The sequence below is a fragment of the Egretta garzetta genome, unplaced genomic scaffold, assembly GCF_000687185.1.
Source record: "Egretta garzetta isolate BGI_Z169 unplaced genomic scaffold, ASM68718v1 scaffold297, whole genome shotgun sequence".
NCBI lineage: Eukaryota > Metazoa > Chordata > Aves > Pelecaniformes > Ardeidae > Egretta > Egretta garzetta.
Window position 1 is genome coordinate 2,755,169 of NW_009260410.1, and position 22,814 is coordinate 2,777,982.

General features: G+C 34.8%; 1 protein-coding gene across 1 annotated transcript in view; it reads left to right on the forward strand.

Moving 5' to 3' along the window:
* The window catches only part of DNAH7 (dynein axonemal heavy chain 7), a 134,189-nt gene that overhangs the window by 10,209 nt on the left and 101,166 nt on the right, over positions 1-22,814 (forward strand). The window contains exons 4-18 of the mRNA XM_009643532.2: positions 72-180; positions 293-446; positions 799-892; positions 2,135-2,315; positions 3,684-3,759; positions 5,846-5,971; positions 7,046-7,165; positions 8,689-8,872; positions 10,341-10,520; positions 11,820-12,095; positions 13,594-13,721; positions 13,902-13,980; positions 18,815-19,039; positions 20,218-20,364; positions 20,977-21,662. Of these exons, the coding sequence (XP_009641827.1) occupies positions 72-180; positions 293-446; positions 799-892; positions 2,135-2,315; positions 3,684-3,759; positions 5,846-5,971; positions 7,046-7,165; positions 8,689-8,872; positions 10,341-10,520; positions 11,820-12,095; positions 13,594-13,721; positions 13,902-13,980; positions 18,815-19,039; positions 20,218-20,364; positions 20,977-21,662 (2,765 nt within the window). The remainder of the gene's footprint in view (positions 1-71; positions 181-292; positions 447-798; positions 893-2,134; positions 2,316-3,683; positions 3,760-5,845; positions 5,972-7,045; positions 7,166-8,688; positions 8,873-10,340; positions 10,521-11,819; positions 12,096-13,593; positions 13,722-13,901; positions 13,981-18,814; positions 19,040-20,217; positions 20,365-20,976; positions 21,663-22,814) is intronic.

Below are 22,814 nucleotides of genomic sequence, written 5' to 3' on the forward strand. Positions count from 1 at the left end.
AGGAGTCTTGAAGTGCATGTTAGTAGCACCTACAACAAGTGTAAAACTAAAATGTAAAATATTTTTTCCAGGCAAGGTCTAAACCACTGTGGCAGCAGACTCATCCTTCATTCCATCTGAGCAAAGAACAGAAAGATGAGGAGTCAGATGACTTCACTGTAAAAAATGAGTATTCACCTGGTAAAGTTAACATTTTTAGTTCTACTAAGGAAAACCTCTCAGAAACATAAACATATGTGTGATACATTTGAACTTTTTTAAAAACTTGATTTCAAAATGTATTTTCTGCAAGGAGAATACTTGAAGGTGAGATGCAAGAGACATAAGATACAGGATTCTAGAGATAACGAAGATGATGCTGGACCATCAACTTCTACATTGCAGAGCAGCAGTCATCTGAAAAAAAATGACGAAAGTTTCAGAAGTGCTCTTGTTAACATTATATTGTGAGTTTACTTATCTTTGTATAATGTGTTTTTCCTTTTTGATAGATGAACCAAATTTTTAAATTAAATTATTTTAAAATTCTGATGTTTTCAAATTGAAAGTATGTATATGAGCATGGACTATATCACCAATTTTAAGAGCTGAACCTTAGCAGGTAAGATACAAACTTGGTCACGTACTTCAGTGTTCTTTTTGAATCAGAATGTCTTGTGCTCATTGTAAAGTTCTGGCAGTTAACCTTTTTTTGTTCTGTTTGTTCACAACTGTTGTGTAGGTTGGCTATATATTACTTATGCCAGTAAAATGTATCTGAAGAATGTGATGTATACTCTTTGTTTTTTTTTGTCTCAGACAGCAAGACCTTACTGATGAACAGCTTCCATCCCTTGATGGAACCCATCTCCCAAGAGCAGATTCTTCTATACTGATAGAGAAAGATATTTTGGTAGCTATTTTCTATTTTCTTGGTATCAAATGAAATACAATGCCAGTAATTTATTGTAATTTATTGACAAGATGATTGACACAATGAGAGATGACTGACAGTGACATATTCTTCCACTATTAGCTTCACATAATATATTATTTATAGTGTTACTGTTGAGAATGGAGCATTAGGAATGTATGGATGATTCAAAGAATTGCAGAATGGAATAGTAGCTGGAGGATAACCAATGTCAGGAAGTAATAAATGAGTCTTTTCTATACTTGCTGAAGGTGAGAATAACTTGCAAGGGAGGATGCACTGCTTTGTTTGAGCAGATTAGAATTCATAAGACAATTCTCTTTGGGTTACCCTCATCTAAGGGCTAGGATGTTCTTCATTCTCGTCCTGGTTTAAGATACCTTGTATACACAATTGTATACTCAAATTTGTGATTTATTGATGTTTAAAATAGATTAAGTTCATTTTGGAATAAATTGATTGAAATAGACTCATGTTACTTCCTGATATTGATAATCTTCCAGTTGATACTCCATTCTGTATTTCTTTGAATTTGGGCTGATATATTTCTTCATTTATGTTTCCTTCAATGCTCTGTGATTTTGTTAATCAGATTTCACATGTCTGTTTAAATGCTGACATACAAGCAGATGTACTTATTTGTGGTTATACGTTCATATCCTGAACAATGCATTAGCTGTACATTGCATAACCACACAAAACTCTGCAGAATGCGTGACTTTCTTTTTGTGAACACATGGTCCAGCCACAGAGCTAATGGCTAATAATGGCAGCACCGGAATGATGAGATAGATGAATATATATTGAGAATTTATTTAAGGAAAAGATTGGTAATGGGACAGTGAAAATGAGGGGCACCTCTCCAGTATTGTAACAGCAAACCCAAAAGCTAGATTTCTATGAGTTATGTCCATTCTTCAATGAAATTTTTGTTATTTAGCTCTTATCAGAGAAATGGAATGAGGCTTATGCCACTATACCGTTTTTTTTCTCTATCTCAACAGCTTTTTATTGTTATTTTATGGAGTAGCGTTTGGCAGGCTGATGAAGATTTTTACATCAGATATAATGATGTGTATGTAATTTACAACATAAATCAGTACTTAGTACCAATTACATTTATTCTTACTTAATAAGTCCATTTCTCTAGCTAAACCTGTAGTAGCAATGACTTCCTAATACTGGACTTAACCAATGCATCTTTATTATTTTATCCTGCAGAAATACTACTATTACATTCGCCATGGAATTGATACAGCAAATGTGGCCCCAATGGATGAATCATGGCTAGACCACATCTTAGCTTTAATTCCACATCATCTCAAAGTATTTGATGAAAGTATACATTCACTGACTGATGAAATGAAAGAAGACTATCTTCTGAGTGTAAAAAAGGCTATAGGTAGATTTCTAGGAGTTTACTTGCATTTTATCTGAAGTTGCTAATATTCCAAAGCATTCATTGTTGAGTGCTGTTCACTTCCACTGTGGAAGAGTTACAGAAAAGTGCTCTCCTGGATGTTAGGGGCACATTTTAATAAAAAGAATACTGAGGTTTTCTTACCTTGCAATGATCAAAGGTAATATTTTTCAGTATTTTTGGTCTTTCAACAACTCTGGAGCCCTCAGCACAAGAAGGACATGAAACTGTTGGAGCAGGTCCAGAGGAGGGCTACTAAAATGATCCGAGGGCTGGAGCACCTCTCCTACGAGGACAGGCTGACAGAGTTGGGCTTGTTCAGCCTGGAAAAAAGAAGGCTGCGGGGAGACCTGATTGTGGCCTTTCTGTACTTAAAGGGAGCCTATGGGAAAGATGGGGAAAATCTTTTTAGTAGGGCCAGCTGTGACAGGACAAGGGGGAATGGTTTTAAACTGAAGCAGGGTAGGTTTAGACTGGATATAAGGAAGAAATTCTTTACAATGAGGGTGGTGAAACACTGGAACAGGTTGCCCAGGGAGGTATTGGAGGCCCCATCCCTGGAAACATTCAAGGCCAGGTTGGATGGGGCTCTGAGCAACCTGATCTAGTTAGCAGTGTCCTTGCTCACTGCTGGGGGGGTTGGACTAGATGACCTCTAGGGTTCCCTTCCAACCCCAAACATTCTATGATTTTAAAAACCACTATTTTATTTTATAAATCCCTATTTAATAGTATAGCTTTCTCCTAAATCCCTTTTCATATATAGCTAGATAAAACTGTTCATCTCAATGAGTTGTGCATTTGGACATTTTGGTTGAGACATTAAGGTGCTGGAGCATGTCCAAAGAAAGGTAATGAACCTGGCGAGGGGTCTGGAGCACAAGTCCTGTGAGGAGTGGCTGAGGGAACTGGGGTTGTTGAGTCTGGAGGAGACTGAGGGGAGACCTTATTGCCCTCTACAACTCCATGAAAGGAGGTTGTAGCGAGGTGGGTGTCAGTCTCTTCTCCCAAGTAACAAGTGATAGGACAAGAGGAAATGGCCTCAAGTTGTGCCAGGGGAGGTTTATACTGGGTACTGGGAAAAAATTCCTTCACCGAAAGGGTTGTCAAGGAATGGAACAGGCTGCCTAGGGAAATGATTGGATCCCCATCCCTGGAAGTATTTAAAAGGCATGTAGACATGGCACTTAGGGGCATGGTTTATTGGTGAACTTGTCAGTGTTAGATAAATGGCTGGACTTGGTGTTCTTAAGGGTCTTTTCCAACCTAAATGATTCTGTGATTATATTCATTTGTTAAGCTTATTTTGGCTTTTCTTCTCTGTCTTTTTTTTAAATATACTTTTTTCAGTTGACTTTGTTTTAAGAGACACCAGGGAAAAAGATGAAGACAAGAAGAAAGATTTTCTTCTACCTCATCGTGCAGAGTAAGAAAATATATTTATTTAAAAACACTGACTAGAGAACAATGGGGTAGAATAGTGTGTATAAGGAACAGGCTTAACAGTGTTAGTCAGTGTCAGCTGTAAATAAGACTTAGTTATTTGTTATGTAAATTCAAATAATGATTATACAGCATCTTTGGAAAAACCCTGGAAAATATGTGTCTACCTTTCAAGGTTGTTTGGAAGTACTTTTGTTTAGCAGTGCTCAACTGGTAAGAAGTCTTACAAGCAATCCCACAGCATTTGAAAATGTCATATAGCAGGCCAAATGCTTATGTATGAACCGCATTGTAATCAATGGAGTAATGTCATGTTCTGCACAGATTTCACTGAAGCTCTGTCTTATTTATGGATTTTGACAGTTTGGCTCAATACATACAAGTTTAAGAATGTAATTAAATACAGACCATTTTGTTCCTCAGAACAATCCAGCAATATATAGTATAAACAATGATAGATGCCTAGCTTTTCTGACTGAGTTTTTCAGTATGTAGCAAACTCCATACTGGAGTAGATAGATGTGATGTGGCCTTTGTTTAGAGTAATGGACTATTTCCATTCCATTCACACTTGCCTTAAAAAGTCTGCAGTCTATTGAAAGCAAGTACAGTGCTCTCTCAGGATCATACTTCTGTACATCTGTGGATCAGTCTATCTAGTATCAACTTTCCTGGAACATACTTTAATTCTTCCTGAGATATGAAAGTAAAGAGGTATCTCTTTCATAGTTATAGCAAAAAAACCCAGTAAAATAAATTTGCCTTGTAGAGGAATGAAATCTTACAAATGCTGCAGAAAAAAGAACGTTTCCACCCATATCAATGAGGCTCTGTATTGGGGCTAGCATTTCTGAGTGATTTTAAAACCAGAAAAGGTTTTGCTATAAGTAATTTCTGGCCTGTGGTTTGAGGTAAATGCTTTTAACTATCAAATGGTAGGCATTAGAACATAATAGAAGGGGTGGCTGAGAAAGATGTTACGTAAGCAATTGCATCTTAAAAAGAGAAATAAAATATGATGACTTTATTGTCATTGTATCCCCTGGGTAAGAGGCCATCCTACATCTGATTCTTTGCAGATCTTCCGTAGCTTCTAGGAACTCTATAGGATGTCACAGTAGTTTGTATATAAGCCTACGTCACATGCATACATGCAAATCCAAAAGTACAAAATTCTCCTAGCAGAATAATCATTGATAAAACTGTTTTATTCCATTAACAGTATTTGGAATGTTAAACTTTATAGTAAAGAAATATATGAGATAGATGTGGAAAAAATGGTTTTTAACTTAACTTTCTATAGCTACTTTTTCTGTCTCCTATAGAATACAGATTCACTGAGAAATGGATAAAAGTTTTATATCAGAAATTAATTTTTTATAGGAGTTCATTATGCAAATGGGAACAAAAGTATTACAAATATATGACAAATTTGTCAGGAGTGGTTTTGCTTTTTCCTTGCAACCTAAAAGTTGCAGTACCTACTTCTTAAGTTGCAGTGCTTAATATTTTAATAGTAAAATCAGACTGCCTGTAGAATATGACAACAATTTTTAAAGAAAAAAAAAGGCTATGAGTTTTTAAAGAAAAAAAAAAAAGTCTGTGAGTATATAAAAAACCCCACCAAAATAGCGTTGTTTTTAAAAATTGGGAAGCAGACCGACTGAGTTTACAAAAAGGCTCTAAATTGATGAGTTTTTACAGATGAGCATAAACATAGATGTTACATATTGTAGAAAATTGCATATTTATTGCCTAATGATAGTCTATATGTATAATGTTTTTATTACATGCTAAATATAAGGGACCATGAGTAGGTTACAAATCTCTTAGGATTTGGCCAATATTTCTCTTTTTTTTTTTTTTTTTTTTTTTTAATATAGTGGTCAATATTTGAATACTTTTTTGATATCTTAATAATGAGCAGAAAGCTAGATTTATCTTTTGAACTCCGTGCTTTCTGGCATGCAAACAATTATTTTAAAACAAATGTATAAATATTTCTGTTCTTAGCACAGCTACATTCATCCTACTGTTTCTTGTTGGGTTTGTGGTTCATTGTTTTTTAGAATAGAAGTAGTGCCAAAACCTTGGAACAAGTCTTTCTTGTCAGCGTGCAGTTACCTGAAAGAAAATTTGCATGCAATAAATCCTTCAATGCTTGCTCTTCTGAACTTATGGGAGACCTCATTTAAGTAAGTGTTATCTATATCTCTTGAGTTTCAGCTGCTAAGTGATTTCAGAGTCTATATAGGGAAATAATGGAAGGTGACATCTTAAGATTTCCAAGTTGCCCTATTGAATTTGGGACTGCTACAATATATACATCTGAACACTGATCATAGATACAATGGTTCAAAAGCCATTATCCCAAATACATTTGTCTGTGTTCCCTCTGACTTTATGCTTCGAGGAGTTTCTGCCAACTTTTCCTCTATAGAGGTCTAACTTTCTTATCTGTTACTTCCCCAGAAACCTCATGGAATGCTTTGCCATCTTAATTTCCTTTGATATCTAGGCAGTTTTAAGCAAGAAGCTACACATGACAGTTGAATAGTTTAGCCATTTCGTACCTGATTTTCTTTACAGCTTCAGTGAAATGTCATCTGGACCTGGTAATTTGTGATTTTGGTTTTTGGTTTGTTTTTTTTTTTTTCTACAGCCTGTTCCATTGACACTTTGATTTGAGACACCATATTCCTTATGCAGAAAGGCTCCAGAGTAGAGCTGCTCGGATGTTATCTTCTCCAAGCCTGTTTTTTTTATTCTAGTCCCTTAAACTCTATTTAATTTTTACACTTTTTTTCAGTCTTTCTCAGGAATATTAAAAACAGCCTGTCTCCCAAGAAAAGAAGAAGGGTTGCTGTCTTGTCTAGCAGCATACTTAGTGTTTTTTCCTCTTATCTGATTAACAAGGGAAAAAGGCATTAGATGAGCTATTATTTTCTGCTTCCTAGGGTAGACCAAACTGCTTGCTTATTTCTTGACTGATGATACAAAAGAGAATGAACTGACCTGTCCAGGCTGGGTGCTGTACAAGTTACTTCAGTTTACTACCAGGCATACAGACAGTATTGCAGTGCTTATATTTGGTTGTTTTGAAACAAGAGAAGCTAATTTCTGAAAATAACATTATTTTTAAGTGTTTAAAATATGTTTAAAACCCCTTTAATGTTTGAAATGTTGAAAAAGTTTTATGGAAACAAAAGAATATAAAACCAGATACGGTGAATATACTCCTAAAATATTCATGTTATGTTCCGTTTCAGAAATTTACGCCTTCTTGATACAGAAATATTTCACAATAAACAAGAAGCTGAAGAACTTTCATTTTTCCAGAATAAAGTCATGAAGGAAATTGGAAAAACCAAACTGATTCTCTCTAAGAAGTATGATCCAGTGTATCCATATTTTTTAAGTTACAGGGAAATATTTAACTTTTTCAGCTGTTTTGAAACATTGAACTTTCTGGAGAGAGATAGAATGATCCATTTTAATAATACATGTTAAAGAAAGAGATGCAGTGTCATGAAATCCTTTGAGGCCTATGAACAAAAATTGCTGTGTAAATATGGAGCATGTTACCCTGATTTGTGCAGTTTTCTCATTCTGCATGTTGGTGTGATGTATTTTGCTCACTTCTTAGAGGGACATTAACAATGTATGTGTGTTGGTCTGTTATGACAAACACTTTTATTTTGTGGACTCGTTTGTGCTGAATAAATGAGAAAATACAATGTTACTACTATCAGTAATTTATGACATTTTAGAATATAAACTGTGGTATAACTTATTATATAATAAGACTTGCCCCATCCCTACTTCACACAAAGGAAGTATCTCATTGATAGGAAGACTAACGTAGTATCACATCAGTAACAGTATCTCTGTAGATCATCTGTTGACAGTTTTGGAATTTCAGTTTGTATATTCTCAGCTTTGTAGCTCTTTCTGAGAGCAAAGTCACCTGAAAAATGTTTTATTGATGAAATCCATTGACCTTAGAGTTTATGACTAAGATTTTTCAGAAGTGTTTAGATATCATAATGTTTGTATAGTCAGTCTGAGGTATTTTTAAAGAAGAAAGGCAATTTTCTGGGTAGTGCACTCGGTATGCTGCAGTTAAGTTTTCAGATAAAGCATAAAAATTGCTAGGTCTTTTTTAGATATTTGTGGCCAAACTGTATCGTTTGTGTGCATCTGATCTTTCTTCAACCAATGACGCTTGATTCTTGCAGTTATGTATTACTGCATTTTTACTATTTCAGGTTTTAATTAAATAAAACAACTGTCGAGACTACTATAGTCTCAAATACTTGTTTTTTCATGCTATTAACCTTAAAGGTTTTTATTTCTGTACTTGTCTGTGATTCTGTTACGTATTGCCTTTACCATTTTCAGATGTATTTCTTCCTGACCCTGAAGATACCTTTGTGTTCTTAACTGAAGGCTGCACACTTCTGTACTTTCTTCCTCCCAATTTCCCAGCAATGCCAGAGCCATTTTCATTTTGGTTAAGGGCAACTGGGCAGAATTCCTTCTGGACTGTTTTCACATCTTAACATCTACTGAGGTTACAAGGATGCATAATGAACTGCACAGCCTGTGGGATATAAGTGTGCTGCCTTTCTGGCCTGAGAAATAGGGAGCCACAGTGAGACAGTAAATTTGTCTATCATAATATCTTATATTTTAAATATAAGTTCCATAATAAGAGACAACGTTTTCAGAGACCTGATTTCTTAGAATTTAAAGATGCTACCATGTGTCCTGCTTCAGTTAAACTATAGTTTCCCAAGTATACTGCCACATCCTTTGCATGTAATATAAGCATTTGTAGCAATTAACTTAAAATCATAGGTTTATTAATGCTAATCACTTGAAAAACTTAAAAATATTGTATTCTTTTAAGGTGGTTTCCAGAAGTGCAGAAAATATTTTACCAAGGTAATAAACGAAAACAAGTACCCAGCAATGCCAGCATCACTAAATTAGAGTCTTTCTTCAGTTGTGCTGCCACTTTAATGACTCATCAACTGCAACATTTACTTTTACATTCAATTCAAGACTTTACAGATTTAATTGTTCAACCTGCAGTAAGTAGTCTTTCATACACACACTAGTAGCATTGTTTATCCATATGCATATGATTTGTTTCCTGTTTATTTTGCTTCTTTTGAAGAAAAAAAATAGGAAAAAAGTATGAACTCTGGCAGGTGCTTTCTGGAAAAAATGAATAATATCTTAGGAATGCATTATTTATTAAGTAGAGCTAAAATAACTTTTTTGTCATGTAAGAAGGCAAATATCAACATATTTTAAATCTGATATCCTCAAAGAAACACTACAGTTAGGCATACAGTAGAAATTAATTAATATAAAGGCCATTTGCATCTTGCACTAGTGCTCTCTCCATAATACTCATCTGTGAAGAAGTCTTATCTTCTCTTTTCTTCTGCATGCTTTGGCAGAATAGTTCTTGGCAGGGTGGGGATTAAGTAGGAAGGAGTTTCTCTTTTGCACTCTTTATATAAAGTCTATTGTAGAGGTAAATATTTCTTGTTGATATTTGATGTCTTACACTGCAGCTGGATCTTTGTTCAGCTTTTTGTTAATACAGCCTTGCCATCAAATATCCACAAAACTCTGATTCCGGATATTCATGAAAAGACGTGCAGAGAATCTAAGGAAGTAAGGAATCATGTTGTGGAAGCAGAGTATATATTTTTCATTCCTACTCCCCTGTAATTGCTTTGTATACTTCTGAGTTAAGTGAACTTTGATGTCTACAGTACTATTTTCTGTTGTTATTAGTAATAGGTATGTGTTTTCTAATCTTATCCTTCCTAGTGGTGATCTGATGCTACCTAGTAGTGATAAAATGCTTCCTCATGTTTCCTAATTAAATTTTAGTGAAATTACAGTGTGTTAGCAGATGTGGGAAAGTTAAGAGGTGTCTGATCCAGATTAAAAATATGATGAAAAAATCAAATTATGCCACCAAGGACAAAAGCATATACAAATCTTCATTCTGGAATACATGGGAATCCATACTGCAGATATAACCTTCATAATACTCAGATTAGGTGTTGTGGATCAGATTCTTGCTTAGCAAATAAAATTAGATGTAACACATTATTTTAAGGTTAGTAGTTTCATAGTGACTGCTGCAGATGATGAATACATGTACTGCTGTACATATAATAATACATATATTGCTACACTTGCGAGGGCTACCTCTGTAAAGCTACTCTGCCCCAGTCTATGCAACCAACTTTATAAAAGTTGTTGGCTGGTGTATAGAGGATGCCTGTTGTGCCTACTAAAAATAACATTGTATCTCATCTTGACGAACATCAGTTTATGTGAATTTTATCAGAAACTTATTTCCTACTTGCAAAAGTATTTTTGTTAGGATTATGGCATGTCATTTGCAATTAAAGTCCTGAAAATTTAAAATATATGTGCTGGAGTAACTCTTAATGATCCTTTGACTCCTGCATGAGTTAATTTAACTAATATTTTACTTTCCTCTTGGTTTTGTTTTTTCTTTTTTTGTATTAGAAATCAGTCCAAGCCTACAACCACCCAGGATTCATCCTGAGGCTAATCCTTCAGAATGACAGTATTAAATTTGAACCTGACTTCAATGACTATGAGGATATATTACTGAATGTTTATACTGTTATGATTCAAGCTGTCAGTGATATACCAAGGGTTGAGACCAAATTATTTTCGAAATGGGTAAGAAATTACAATCCTCATGGGTTTTGTTTTATCATTATATTGTTGCTACATTTAGTTCTTAGCTATTTTGAAGAATAGCCATATTGTCAGAACTCACATAGTAATATTATAATACTCTTTCAGAATATTTGGAACACTTTGAAATCTTCTTAATTTTGTTAATAAAAGGCCCAATCACTGTTCTTTAAAGAAATAAAAAGCCAAGAATCACCTATTTTCCTCTATGAGTTATTTTCTGCAGTAGCTACTACAAACAAAATCGATGCATTTAAACTCTAAACACATTTCTTCAGTGTTCTGGAAAATACCTTATATTTTGATACTGGAAAGGCTACTGTCTTAAATACAGAATCTTTTGAGTTGACTATCCTTTAAAAAAGATCGAAACTGTAATTTTTAAGCAGTTTATATTGTAGTTGTTTTATGCATTCAACCAAAAACCAATTGTTGGGTCAAACAAGAAACAATCCAGGTTAAGTAAAAAACATGTTATAAAGTAAAACCTAGCCAGCTTATAATTTCATATTGCCTTCAGTGTAGTGGTCTTAGTTTTTAATGTGGAGAGAGTGAAAGTAATGCCTTGTGGTACCTCTTGATCATTTCCCACAGAACTGTGGCAGCTGAACGTTTCTTTTTTCCTGAGGGAGTATCATCTGGACATTCTGTTGCCCTTTCTGTTTAGCACCAACTTCAAGTTTAAAGATACCAACCGTCAACATTTTTGTTAATACGCTTGAAAACATGACCAAGCAGAAACCTGAGTAGTATGCTGTGCTTTATTAAAGCACTAATCAATAACCCATGAAAAGGCAAATTAAAGAAGCATCTCAGGCATGTCTAAATGCACCAGAGCAAGGCTTTAGATCTTATGGGGGGTTGCAGGAAAGTGTTTTCCATATTTCTAATGTTACAGATTCGTCAATTGACAGCAAAAATTGAATTTGTACCTGTGGTTCAGGAAAAATAAAATCCATGTAGATTAAATTTAAAATTGTTGATAGGATTATTTTGGGTGGATAAGTATGTGGACTTCTGAGTTTCTGAATGAAGCAGCTCTGATTTCTTACTTGTTGGAGGCAAATGTCCATAAACTAGGATCAAAAAAAAAAACTGGGAGCAGAATGTGAATAGCTGTATATACAAAATGAGGTTTGTAATCAGACTTTAATTAGAAAGAGCTTAAAGTAACATTTAGTTGATTTTTCTATCCTGTTTATCTTCTGTGACATAACTGAGCTACAGACAACTGTAATTTGAAAATGTGTTTGGTTTTTTGTGTGGTTTTTTTATTCAAAGCCAAAGGGTGAGTTCACATCAACTGTCTTGAAGCCTGTCATCCTAGATGAGATCTTGGATGAACATAAGAAAAGGATCAGAGAAGAAGTTATTAGAGAAAGTGCTGCACCTGTGGAACATCTCAAGCTCTATGATAAGTATAGCTTCCTGATAAACAAACAAGCTGAACAAGATATCGATCAATTCCTGACAGAGGAACATACGTTTGAGGAAATGAAAAGGGAAATTATAAAGTACCAGGAACTTGCTAAAGAAATAAAATATACTTCTAGGAAGGTAAATTGTAATATTCATAAAGACATATGGATATAATTTTAATCTTGATTTTGCACTAAGAATGTTGTCAGCCAAAGGTGATGGTAATTAGCTGTGAGATAATTAAAGTGAAATAAGGTTAGTTTTTTTCAGAAAAAGAGCTTTTCAAGAGCTAGCATTTCTGGAGTGTACTTAAGTGAGACTTATTTATTTTTGCTAGAAATTATTTTGGGACTCCTGAAGGCATTCAGAGTATGCTCCTCTTACGAAGGCATAAGAGAAAGTATGGGTCCAGCTACCTCCCAATTCCTTCTAAGCATCTAAGGCAGAGAGAGGATCATTAACATGAGCCAGACTTTTTGTCTCTGTAAGGATATTCTGTAGTAATAATCCTTTGTCTGTCCATTCTGAAAAAGAACTCTGAAGGCTAAAGTGGTTTTCCTTAATTGGTTCTCTCCTAGCATTCAGTGCAAACCTCAGTTCTGGAGAACTTGCAGGCCTGTAATAAGAGCTTCTGTGTCTGGAAGTCAGACTCACTTGATACTAGTCAAAGAAATCATTGGATTCAGAGACTCATTTGGGAGGCAGAGCCCCCTTTTAATCCTAAGGGATGTTGCCTGTTTCTTAACAGTAAAGCAGGATTACCCCGTTTTAGATGTATCTCAAACTCTAATTTCACCAGATAATATTCACTGCTACAGACAGTAGATGCCCTTCCTTTTTGGGGAAGTAGATTATTTGTCAAGGTAAAAAGAAATAGAAGTAAGATCTATATGAAGTCTGATGTGCAGATACAGAAGAACAGTTACTTGCAACTTAGGCTTTTTCTTTCCCTTTGTTGTGGTTTAGCCCCAGCCAGCAACTAAGCACCACACAGCCACTCACTCCCTTGGTGGGATGGGGGACAGAATCAGAAGAGCAAAAGTAAGAAAACTCATGGGTTGAGATAAGAATAGTTTAATAATTGAAATAAAATAATAAATTGTAATGAAAAACAAGGGAGAGAGAAACAAAACCCAAGAAAAACAAGCGATGCAGCTGCTCAGCACCTGATGACTGATGCCCAGCCTGTCCCTGAGCAACAATCACTCCTCCCAGCCAACTCCCCCCAGTTTATATACTGAGCATGATGTCATATGGTATGGAATAGCCCTTTGGCCAGTTGGGGTCAGCTGTCCTGGCTATGCCCCTTCCTAGCCTCCTGTGCACCTGGCAGAGCAGGGGAAGCTGAAAAGTCCTTGACCAGTGTAAGCACTGCTTAGCAACAACTAAACCATCAGTATGTTATCAACATTCTTCTCATACTAAATCCAAACCACAGCACTATGCCAGCTACTAAGGAAGAAATTGATTCTTTCCCAGTTGAAACGAGGACACCCTTTTTCACTTGAAAGTTTTAAAAAAGTTTTGTGATGTAACTAAATTCCTAGATGAGATCCCTGACGTTCTGCTTAAGACAGTGAGAGAAAATAGCTAAAAGCTATTCAATATTCTGACAACTGTTGTATTTGTATTGCAGCATCTCCGTCTAGGAATGTTTGAATTGCATTGTGATGAATTAATAAGTGCCTTGGTAAAGCGAGCTGATAATATTTGTGGAAAAGTTATTTCCCAAATGTTCAAAGATCATCAAGACATAAGCATGAGGTAACTCTCAAACTGAAAATGTGTATTTAAATGTACTTAATTTTGTTTCCGCTGTTGAATTTTTTTGATTCTTAAAGGATATATTGATTTCATGTTTGCTGTTATAAATGTATGTGATTTGTCTAAGAGTGATTAAAACAAAACACACATGCCAAACTGGTTATTTTATGTATTTTTCAGACTATGTGGTGAATTTGAGAGAATATCAGAAAAAGCCCTTACTACTCCATCTAATACACAGGAACTAATGGAACTTAAGGTACTCCCTTCTTTTTTTATGAGTTCAGGCAAGAAGTAGCTACCAATACTATTACTCTGGCCTTAAGCAGTAGTATATGCAAGTTGCCCCCTTTACAGGTGTGATTCTGGCCTTGTTAAAGTCACTGGTACTATATGTGTATTACAAAATATAAAAGGACAGATTATCTTTGGCCATGAGGCTAAATGTCATAGCCTGGCTCTTATATGTGCAGCTAAACTCTTTTCCCTACCCAAACATCGCAGTTGCAACCAGAAGGCCTGTTTGGAGTGGTTCTTTATCTCTGCTGTCACTTGCCCTATTACAGTGGTATTACTGGTGAGAAAGCCAGTTGGCACGGACCAAAACCTTGTGGGGCAGCTGTCTCCAAACTGGGGGCTGTGCAGCCCAGGCATTGTGCAAGATGATCCATTGGAGTACATGAAGGTTATTTGTTTTTTATCTAAAAAATGTGAGAAAGAAATTAAGCTTTACCAATATTAAACACAGATTGATACTGGTGCCCTCACTCGGTCTGTATGTCAGGGGGTCCTGCGTCACAAACATACGTGAGATGTCCTGAGAAAAGTGTGGGTGTCCCACAGTGTGGAGGGATTCACAGTGACACCCTCACTTGTTCACTTGCTTTCAGTGTATTACTGTGTATTGCAGTTTGTGTGCCCAGTTAAGTAGATTTACAGATTATGCTACCTAGTTTTAACTAACCTAACCTTCAAAATGGGCAAGTGGCTTAAAAAGATTCCCTCAAAGAAACTGCACATTTAAGATAATGCTAATAATGCATGCACAAGTGATCAACAAGAAAATGGCAGAGCTGACAGTTCTACTAGTACGAGCTCTTCATTGTTCACATTACAAGGTTAAAAATAATGATGGTGTAAACAGGTTTGACAAGTTGGCCAGAAAAATCCAAAATTATCAGGAAGACTATCAGAAATACAAATTTACATCCACTATCTTTAATGATGAACCTTGCCTGAAATGTCCGTTGTGCCTTGAGATATTAGTTAATGATAGCATAAAACCATCACACTTAGCAAGACATGTAAAAACTAAGCATCCAGATCATGAAGAGAAACCTCTAAATTTTCATTGACGTTTCAAGTCATGTGATACTCAATCCAGTACTCTACAAAATGTAATGATCCATGCTTGGAAGACTCAGAAGTCTCTTTGTACTTAATAGTGAAAGAGAAAAAGCACATACCATTAGGGAAATGCTTGTTCTGCCTGCTATGGTAAAAATGGCAGAAACAACACATGAAAAACAATATGGTGACAAATGAAAATGCATTTATTTGTCAGTAAATACTGTTGGAAGATGCATGGAAAACGTTGCTGAAGATCTGTAGAAACAAGTATTAGAACAAATTATGCAGTGTGGGAGATCTGCTATACAGCTGGATGAAAGTACAGATGTTTAATATACCTCAGTTTATGGTATTTGCTGGATTCTGTTTCAATAATTAAATACCTGAAGAACTACCTTTTTCTGAGCTACTAAAGGAAAGATATGTTGGAGAACATATATTCTCGACAGTAAATTACTTTTTTAATAAAAACAATGCTTTATGGAAACACTGTTCAAGTATAAGCACTGATGGAGTAGCTTCTTTGACCAGAATAAAAAAATGATTCCAGGGTAAGGTTACAGAGATAGGACCACATGTGAAAGTCATTCACTGCATCATTCATAAACATGCTATGGCAGCAAAGATGTTGGAGCCAGAAGTGCATATAGTTCTACAGGATGTTATCAATATGGTTAATTTTATAAAACAAAATCTTGAAATAGTAGAGTCTTCATAATAGTTTGTATTGAGATAGGGTGTGACCATGAAAATCATTTGTACTGCGCAGAGGTTTGCTGGCTATCTTGTGGCAAATTCCTTTAAAAGAGTTGTCAAACTTGGAGATGAGTTATTAATTTTTCTTCTACAAAAAGGGAAGTGTTCCTAATTTTGCTGACCTTTTCTGTGATGACAAGTGGCTGTCAGTAGTATGCTACTACTAGATATTTTGGTAAAATAATGACACTTAATCTGTCCTTCAAGGTAAAGGTGACATCTTTAAGAATGAGTGAGAAATGAACTGCTTTTCAGAAGAAAATTATGCTTGGAGAGAACATTTTGAAAATGGATGTTTGGAAATGTTTCCATTGTTACGTTATTTTGTTGCTGAAAACTATTTGTGTCTCCCTATAAAAACTCTCATATCTGTACACTATGCAAACTTGGAACCAGAATTTTCTAACCTATTTAAAAATCTTACAAAATATTTGAGTGGGTTTTGACACATTAGTTAAAATTGCAAAAATGCAAGACCTTCCATTTAGTTTGCAAGAACAACTGATGCACATCAGGAAAGATGGGAATTTAATAGATGAATTTAAACAAAAACCTTTGCATAATCAGTGGATGGGATCATGATTTATTAAGCATAGCCAATGAGGCAATTCTTCCACTTGGATCTATGTGTCTTTGAGGGTTTTTTTTTTTAAGCTATGACAGCCATTAAAATGAACAATTAAAATAAAGTGAATTTAGAACCAGACCTTTGAATCTCTGAATCTCAAAGTATTAAAGAGAGATTAATGAAGCATATTCAATCACATTGATCTCACTACAAATATTATTATTATTATTGATAATATTAGTGAAAGCAAAAAGTTTTCTGTAAAATTAATAAATACAAATAATTTTAAATATTTTTTATTTCATCTTCATTTAATCCTTTTTAAATACCTATTTTTTGTGCATGTTTTATTGTGTACATAATGTGTTCATACAGTAGTATGTGTGTGTAATCTATAAATAAATATACATATATTGGGGGTGCATGCTCAAAAATTTCTTACTGATAAGGATGTGTGATTAAGAACGTTTGGAGACCACTGTTGTGGGGGAGCATGCTATCAAACAGTGTGGCTGTCTGGAATGCTGATTGAGCCTGTAGGTATTCCCTGGAAGTTTTGCCACTGATTTTCATGAGGCAAAGTATTCTTATATAATGGCTTTGAATAAGCGCATGGTTATATTTCTACCTCCATCTAGCTAGTGTAAGCAGATGACAAGTAATTTCTGTAATGCAGGCAACATGCCTAGTAGAATTAAGTTTAGATGGTGTGTTCTTCAAGCTTTTGAACAGATAGTGTAATCAAACAGTGAATATTTCTTGATTCTTTTGAATTAAATTCAAGCAATTGAATTAAATGTGGAAGACTCAGTATCCATTCCTAATATCCTAAACTAATCAAAGAGTTGAAACCCGAGATGTAGGGAACTTTAATATGTATTTAATTCTTCACAAGAAAACTTTTAAATACTCATTGGCAAGTTGTTGCAAGTAATTTTGCCTTTATATCCTGCCTTTATATCCTTTGTTGAATGATCATGTGAAAATTTAGCAGATGTAGGGCTTACAGTTTGGTACTTGTAAAATCACATCCCCTCACTTACAAATACGATTTCTGTAATTAAAACCCTGTTGTCTCTTTGATATATTTAGGCTCCAGTTCAGTGAAGCATTTATATTCACACTTGAAATGTAACGTGTCTTAGTCTTTTGCTGTTCATTGAAGTTCTGACATATGTGCCCGATATTAAATGTGTGGAATATAGGTGTGGGCTTAAAATAAATTGGGTGCCTGAGTGGTTGGTTGAATTTGGATCAGAGTGATTTGAACTTTTCTACAGTGATGTTTAACGTAGGATATAACTGGAGTAATTTCAAGTAAAAAGTAAAAGAAGTTGACTCTGTGCTATCTGAGAATACTGTGCCTTTAAAATGCATGCGTGGTATGCTATAATTCTGTGTTGGAGAATAAATGAATTCCATGTTATCATGTGTAGTATGTGATATTGTACCAGCATTAAACCCCTTCTAATAGTTCTTCCATCTCATTGCTGAAAAGATGTATCAGTCTTTGTTTGGGGTATTCTTTTAATAGCCAAATGTTCTCTAGATCCATAGCAATGAGTATATTCTGAAGAATAGAAACTGCTGTTAAAAGAGCAGAAGTGTAGATTTACTGGACAATTTATCCTTACCTAAAAATATTTCCAGTGATACCACGTTGTGTCATTATATTAAATTTTCTGCATCTTCGGTTGATGGATGTCAAGTAATATTTACATATACCGGTATACTATTGATCTGTCCAATTGGCCAACATTCTTCCTAACACAGCTCTTTTATTGTTAAGAGGCTTTCAGAGTGTTTTGTTATGGTTTATCGTTTAAACTGGGTGGTGCTGGTGTTCTGTTAAGAGTACCATACAGACTACTACATGTATCAGCATAGTTTACTGCCAACTCCTGAGACCTGAAAGAACAATGTAATTTTTATTTAACTCACAATAGGCAGTACAGTGGCTATCTAGATCCTTATAGTCTTACTGTTAGGAAAGACCTAATCTTACACTGGGCTATCCAGTGCTTCCCTTTCTGAAGTGTGTCCTTCTTTTCTCTTGTAGTTATTTCACTAATTTTTCCTTGGTAGCACCACACTTTCTTTCCCAAACCTGCAACGCTTACAACAGGCTGTCTGGATTGGCTTCCATTAGCCCAAAATTTGTGCATACAGCTTCACCCATTCTTTTGAGTTTTATTCAATAAAATAGCTGATAAAGCAGCTGTATTTACAAGTTATTTGCTGTAAAAATGGCTAATACCATGCCATTCCAAATAAACACCTTTCCAGATCATGTATTTTAATTTTATTTATTTTTTTCTCATAAAAATAAGCTTTTAAAGTTAAGTATTAACTACTTCAGTCATTATTTTGGCATTAAATTACATAAAAAATATCTTTCCTTTTAATTTCTATTCCCCAGGCCTGTATGCAGAAAGTGGAAACACGTGACATGCTTGAACTGGAGAAGAAATTAATGGATGCTGTAAATTGTGTTGCTTTCCTGATAGAATGTGTCAACTTTTCACCAGCAGACATTCGACTGAACAGTAATGTTTTTCAATGGTATGCACGAATGCCAGATATCTTTGAAGAGCACAGAAAAATAATTAAAGAAAAAACAGATCAGTTTCAAGATGGTCTTAAGGTTTGTAATAACACTATTTTAAAAATTCTTGAGCTGCTAATTTTGAATGGCATATAGGACACAAAATAGTAGATGTAATAACCTCTTTTATTTTCCCATATATTTTAAAAAGAAGTTTGAAGTAGATGTTTTCATATTATTCTTTGTATTCACTGATTTTTGCCTGCTTTCCACTCATTTGCTTATCAAGTATCCACGAGTACTGCAAGATGAGCAGGATAATTGAAATAAGGTAGTTTTATAACATAAGTACATCTTGATTCAGGTTTGGTTTATTTGGTTTTATTTTTTAATCTCTTATACTTTACATGTATTTTATCTCTGTTAGAATTTTTTTCATGATATTTACTAGGCTTTTACAGTACAGTTTGTTATATTATCTAAGTGATGGGGTCTCTCCACAAGGATTGCTGCTGATCTGTTACTATTACTGCCTGTATAGCTGACTGCTTTGGTTTTCTTGCGCTCCTTAGTCTCATCATCATTTTGTCTTAGATCATACATGTTTTGAGATAGTGAGCTTCTATGTTTATGCAGTGCATTTAAAGAAATAGCTGGTAAGTGTTACAAATAAATAAAAAAAAAATAGTGTTATAAATAAATATGCAGCATAGACTCTGTTATCTTGAAACACGTTATTGCTTTGTATAGTTTGATGCTTGGTTTCAGACATTGACCACTACTGATATTCAATGTGGCACACGTGTTGTGGAGTTGTATATATGAGGAAAAAGCTATCCTTGAACTCTGTGGCTTTAAGACAAGAGACACTTCTGTCTTGTGAAATTGTTTAGCTTTTCTGTCATTTAATTAATCCTATTACTCTATTTTAATTTGAGATATACTAGGAATTTGAATTTAGCTTTCTATTATTAGCCTGCTGACAAAGTCCATCGCAAAAAGCAGAAATTTCTAGGTCCAACTATATCCTATAACATAGAATCAAAAGTCATATCTGTCAGTTAGCCCAGTAGGTCACTGCAGGTAACAATAAGATTCAGGGCAAATTCTGTAATTTTGGTGGAATAAATACTCCTGTGCAAATATGTTAGATGTCTGGGATTTTCTGCAAGAATAACCTGTCATACTATAGCAAATCAGAATGGTTATTCTTTCTTCTTACAGAAATTTATTGTGATTTTTAAAAATGATTATATGCTTGCTTGATGTTTAATTAGATACGCTGTGAACAATTTGTTGAGGAACTGAAAAGCTATTCTAAGCAGGTTGAAGAAATTAGCACATTTGGAGATACTCAGGAAGTCAACAGATATTTGAAGAAAGCTCAAGCATTAAATGCAAAATTGGATCTTGCTGCTGACAAGGTACAGATTATAGTTCAAACTAGTCAAGTAATATAAATTGTAAATCTTAATATTTGTGTTATCAGAATCAACAGTTTGCTTAGTAACGCAGTTACTGATATGTGGCAAAATAATTCTTCTTTCAGCTATGAAATATTTTTACATTATCTGAGATTTAAACCTCAAATTTACTGAGCACAGTAATTTGTTATTATGTGGTCTTGAGTTAGTAGGGCAGCACTTTGCATAGTGAAAGAGTGGATTAAGTTTACATAGGTTTGTTTAGAAGTGATACTTTTATGTTCTTGGAAGTACAATTCCTGATGCTCATTATTACTTCCTGTCTGTTAAAGCCTCCATGGCACTGCAAGTTGTAGAGGAATGCCCAGGTACCATTTTAAACCTCTAACTATACTGATCTATTGACTAGCATGAATGTTGAGCTGTTTCTCTTAAAGATTGCTTTAACTGCAAGCAGTGGCAGCAGTTACATAATAGACTGGACTGGTTTAGTAAGTCAAAACTTAATTTGAAGCTTGTTGAAGACACCAGAAAACCTCCCTAGTCCCTGTGGTAAGGACCTGGTATCATGGACAGCTTTGTTTGTATTTCAACTCACTTATGTCTCAACAGATTGATCAGTTTAATTCAGAAGAGGAGTCCTTTGGATGGCCAGTTTCTCAGTACCCTCAGCATAAAAACATCCGGAATACTCTCGCTCCATATCTTCGTCTCTATGAAATGACTGTTGAATTCAACAGAAAACACAAAGACTGGACAGAGGGGTCATTTACAGAAGTGAATCCAGACAAAGTAGAGGCAGATGTAGGAAACTACTGGCATGGACTGTATAAACTAGAAAAAGCCTTCCATAATTCTCCAAATGCATTAGCAATAACAAGACAAGTTAAATCAAAAGTGGAGGAATTCAGATGCCATGTTCCTCTAATCCAGGTGATCTGCAATCCAGGTTTGCAAGAAAGGCACTGGGAAGAGATGTCAAAAATTGCTGGTTTACCACTGTCTCCTTCTGAAGACTCAAATGTCTTGTCATATATAAACTTACATCTTGAACCATTCCTAGAAAAGTTTGAGACCATCAGTGAAACAGCCAGCAAAGAACATTCACTTGAGAAAGCTTTAATGAAAATGATTTCTGAGTGGGATCAAATGGAGTTCACTCTTCTTGCCTATAGAGAAACAGGAACCCATATTTTATCATCTGTAGATGATATTCAGATGTTATTGGATGACCACATTGTCAAAACTCAGACTATGAGAGGCTCTCCATTCATTAAGCATTATGAAAAGAGAATAAGGTAATTTTTTTCTAATAGAAAGTCACCAAGTAATGTTACCAAATAAGAAATCTTTTCTGCTTAATCTAATGCATAGGGACTTCAAATACTTTTGTTTATCCTTCTTAAGCAGTGAATTGATCTCATTTTAAAGGGCTAAAGCTTTTGTCCCGTGTCAACTACATGCTACTTAATCCTGTAAAGCTGATTTTTACTTTTAATTAATGATATGGGAAGCGCTAATGCATTGGAGCGGTTGCTAAACATTTTTAACGCACTCTGGTACTTAAGGTACCATATGCATCATAACATTACCTTTGTTTTACCAGATAAAACGTATCTAAGGTATAAATGGAAAGGTTGTAAACTAAGAGAATATAGTCTAAACTTTCTACCTAAATTATAAAGCTACTGAATCTTTTAGCTCTTCAGCAATAAAAAATGTTAAGGCTTATGTAAGGGAGATGAAGAAAATGAAAACAAGACAAATTTCAGGGAAGTGACAAAAGATTTTTTTTTTTCCTAATACAGAAAATTAAATTCCAAAACTTAGAATTGTCTTCTAAAAATTTTATACTTCCATCTTTGAGCATAGATTCTAATCTGATTTTGTCTTTTTCCTCAACAAATACCCTACTTGCTTCTTAAATCTCCCAAACATAGCCATAATGTGGAAACTCAAAAATCTTTCATCTAAAGTTTGGCTATAATTATGTAGCTATATAGGTACCTCCAAACTCCCAGTAACCTGCAAAAAATGCTATTTCAGATTTCAGCACATATTCAGTAAATATGAATACATATAAGTACATGTATGTACATGTATGTTCCAATACGTATTTGTTCTCTAATTACTATTGTACTATGGTATAAGAGTTCCTTCCTTATTTATGTAAAATGGTAGGTTTTGCCTATTTATAAGGAATAAGCACACCGTGGCAATTTTATCAGAGCTTTTTGGTGACTGAAAGCGTTTGTAATAAATAAAAGGTATTACTATTACTTCAGTCTTTGAGATCTAGGTGATTACACAATGGTTGCTTTCTCAATAGCCCAACAAAGCATGTAGAACTCTGGATTCCTGACAATGATTATTCCGAATTCCTCATCTTAATTTTTGTGTGGTTTTGGTGTAAGCAAATTAACTGACCTGCCTAACTTTCCTCTTGGAAA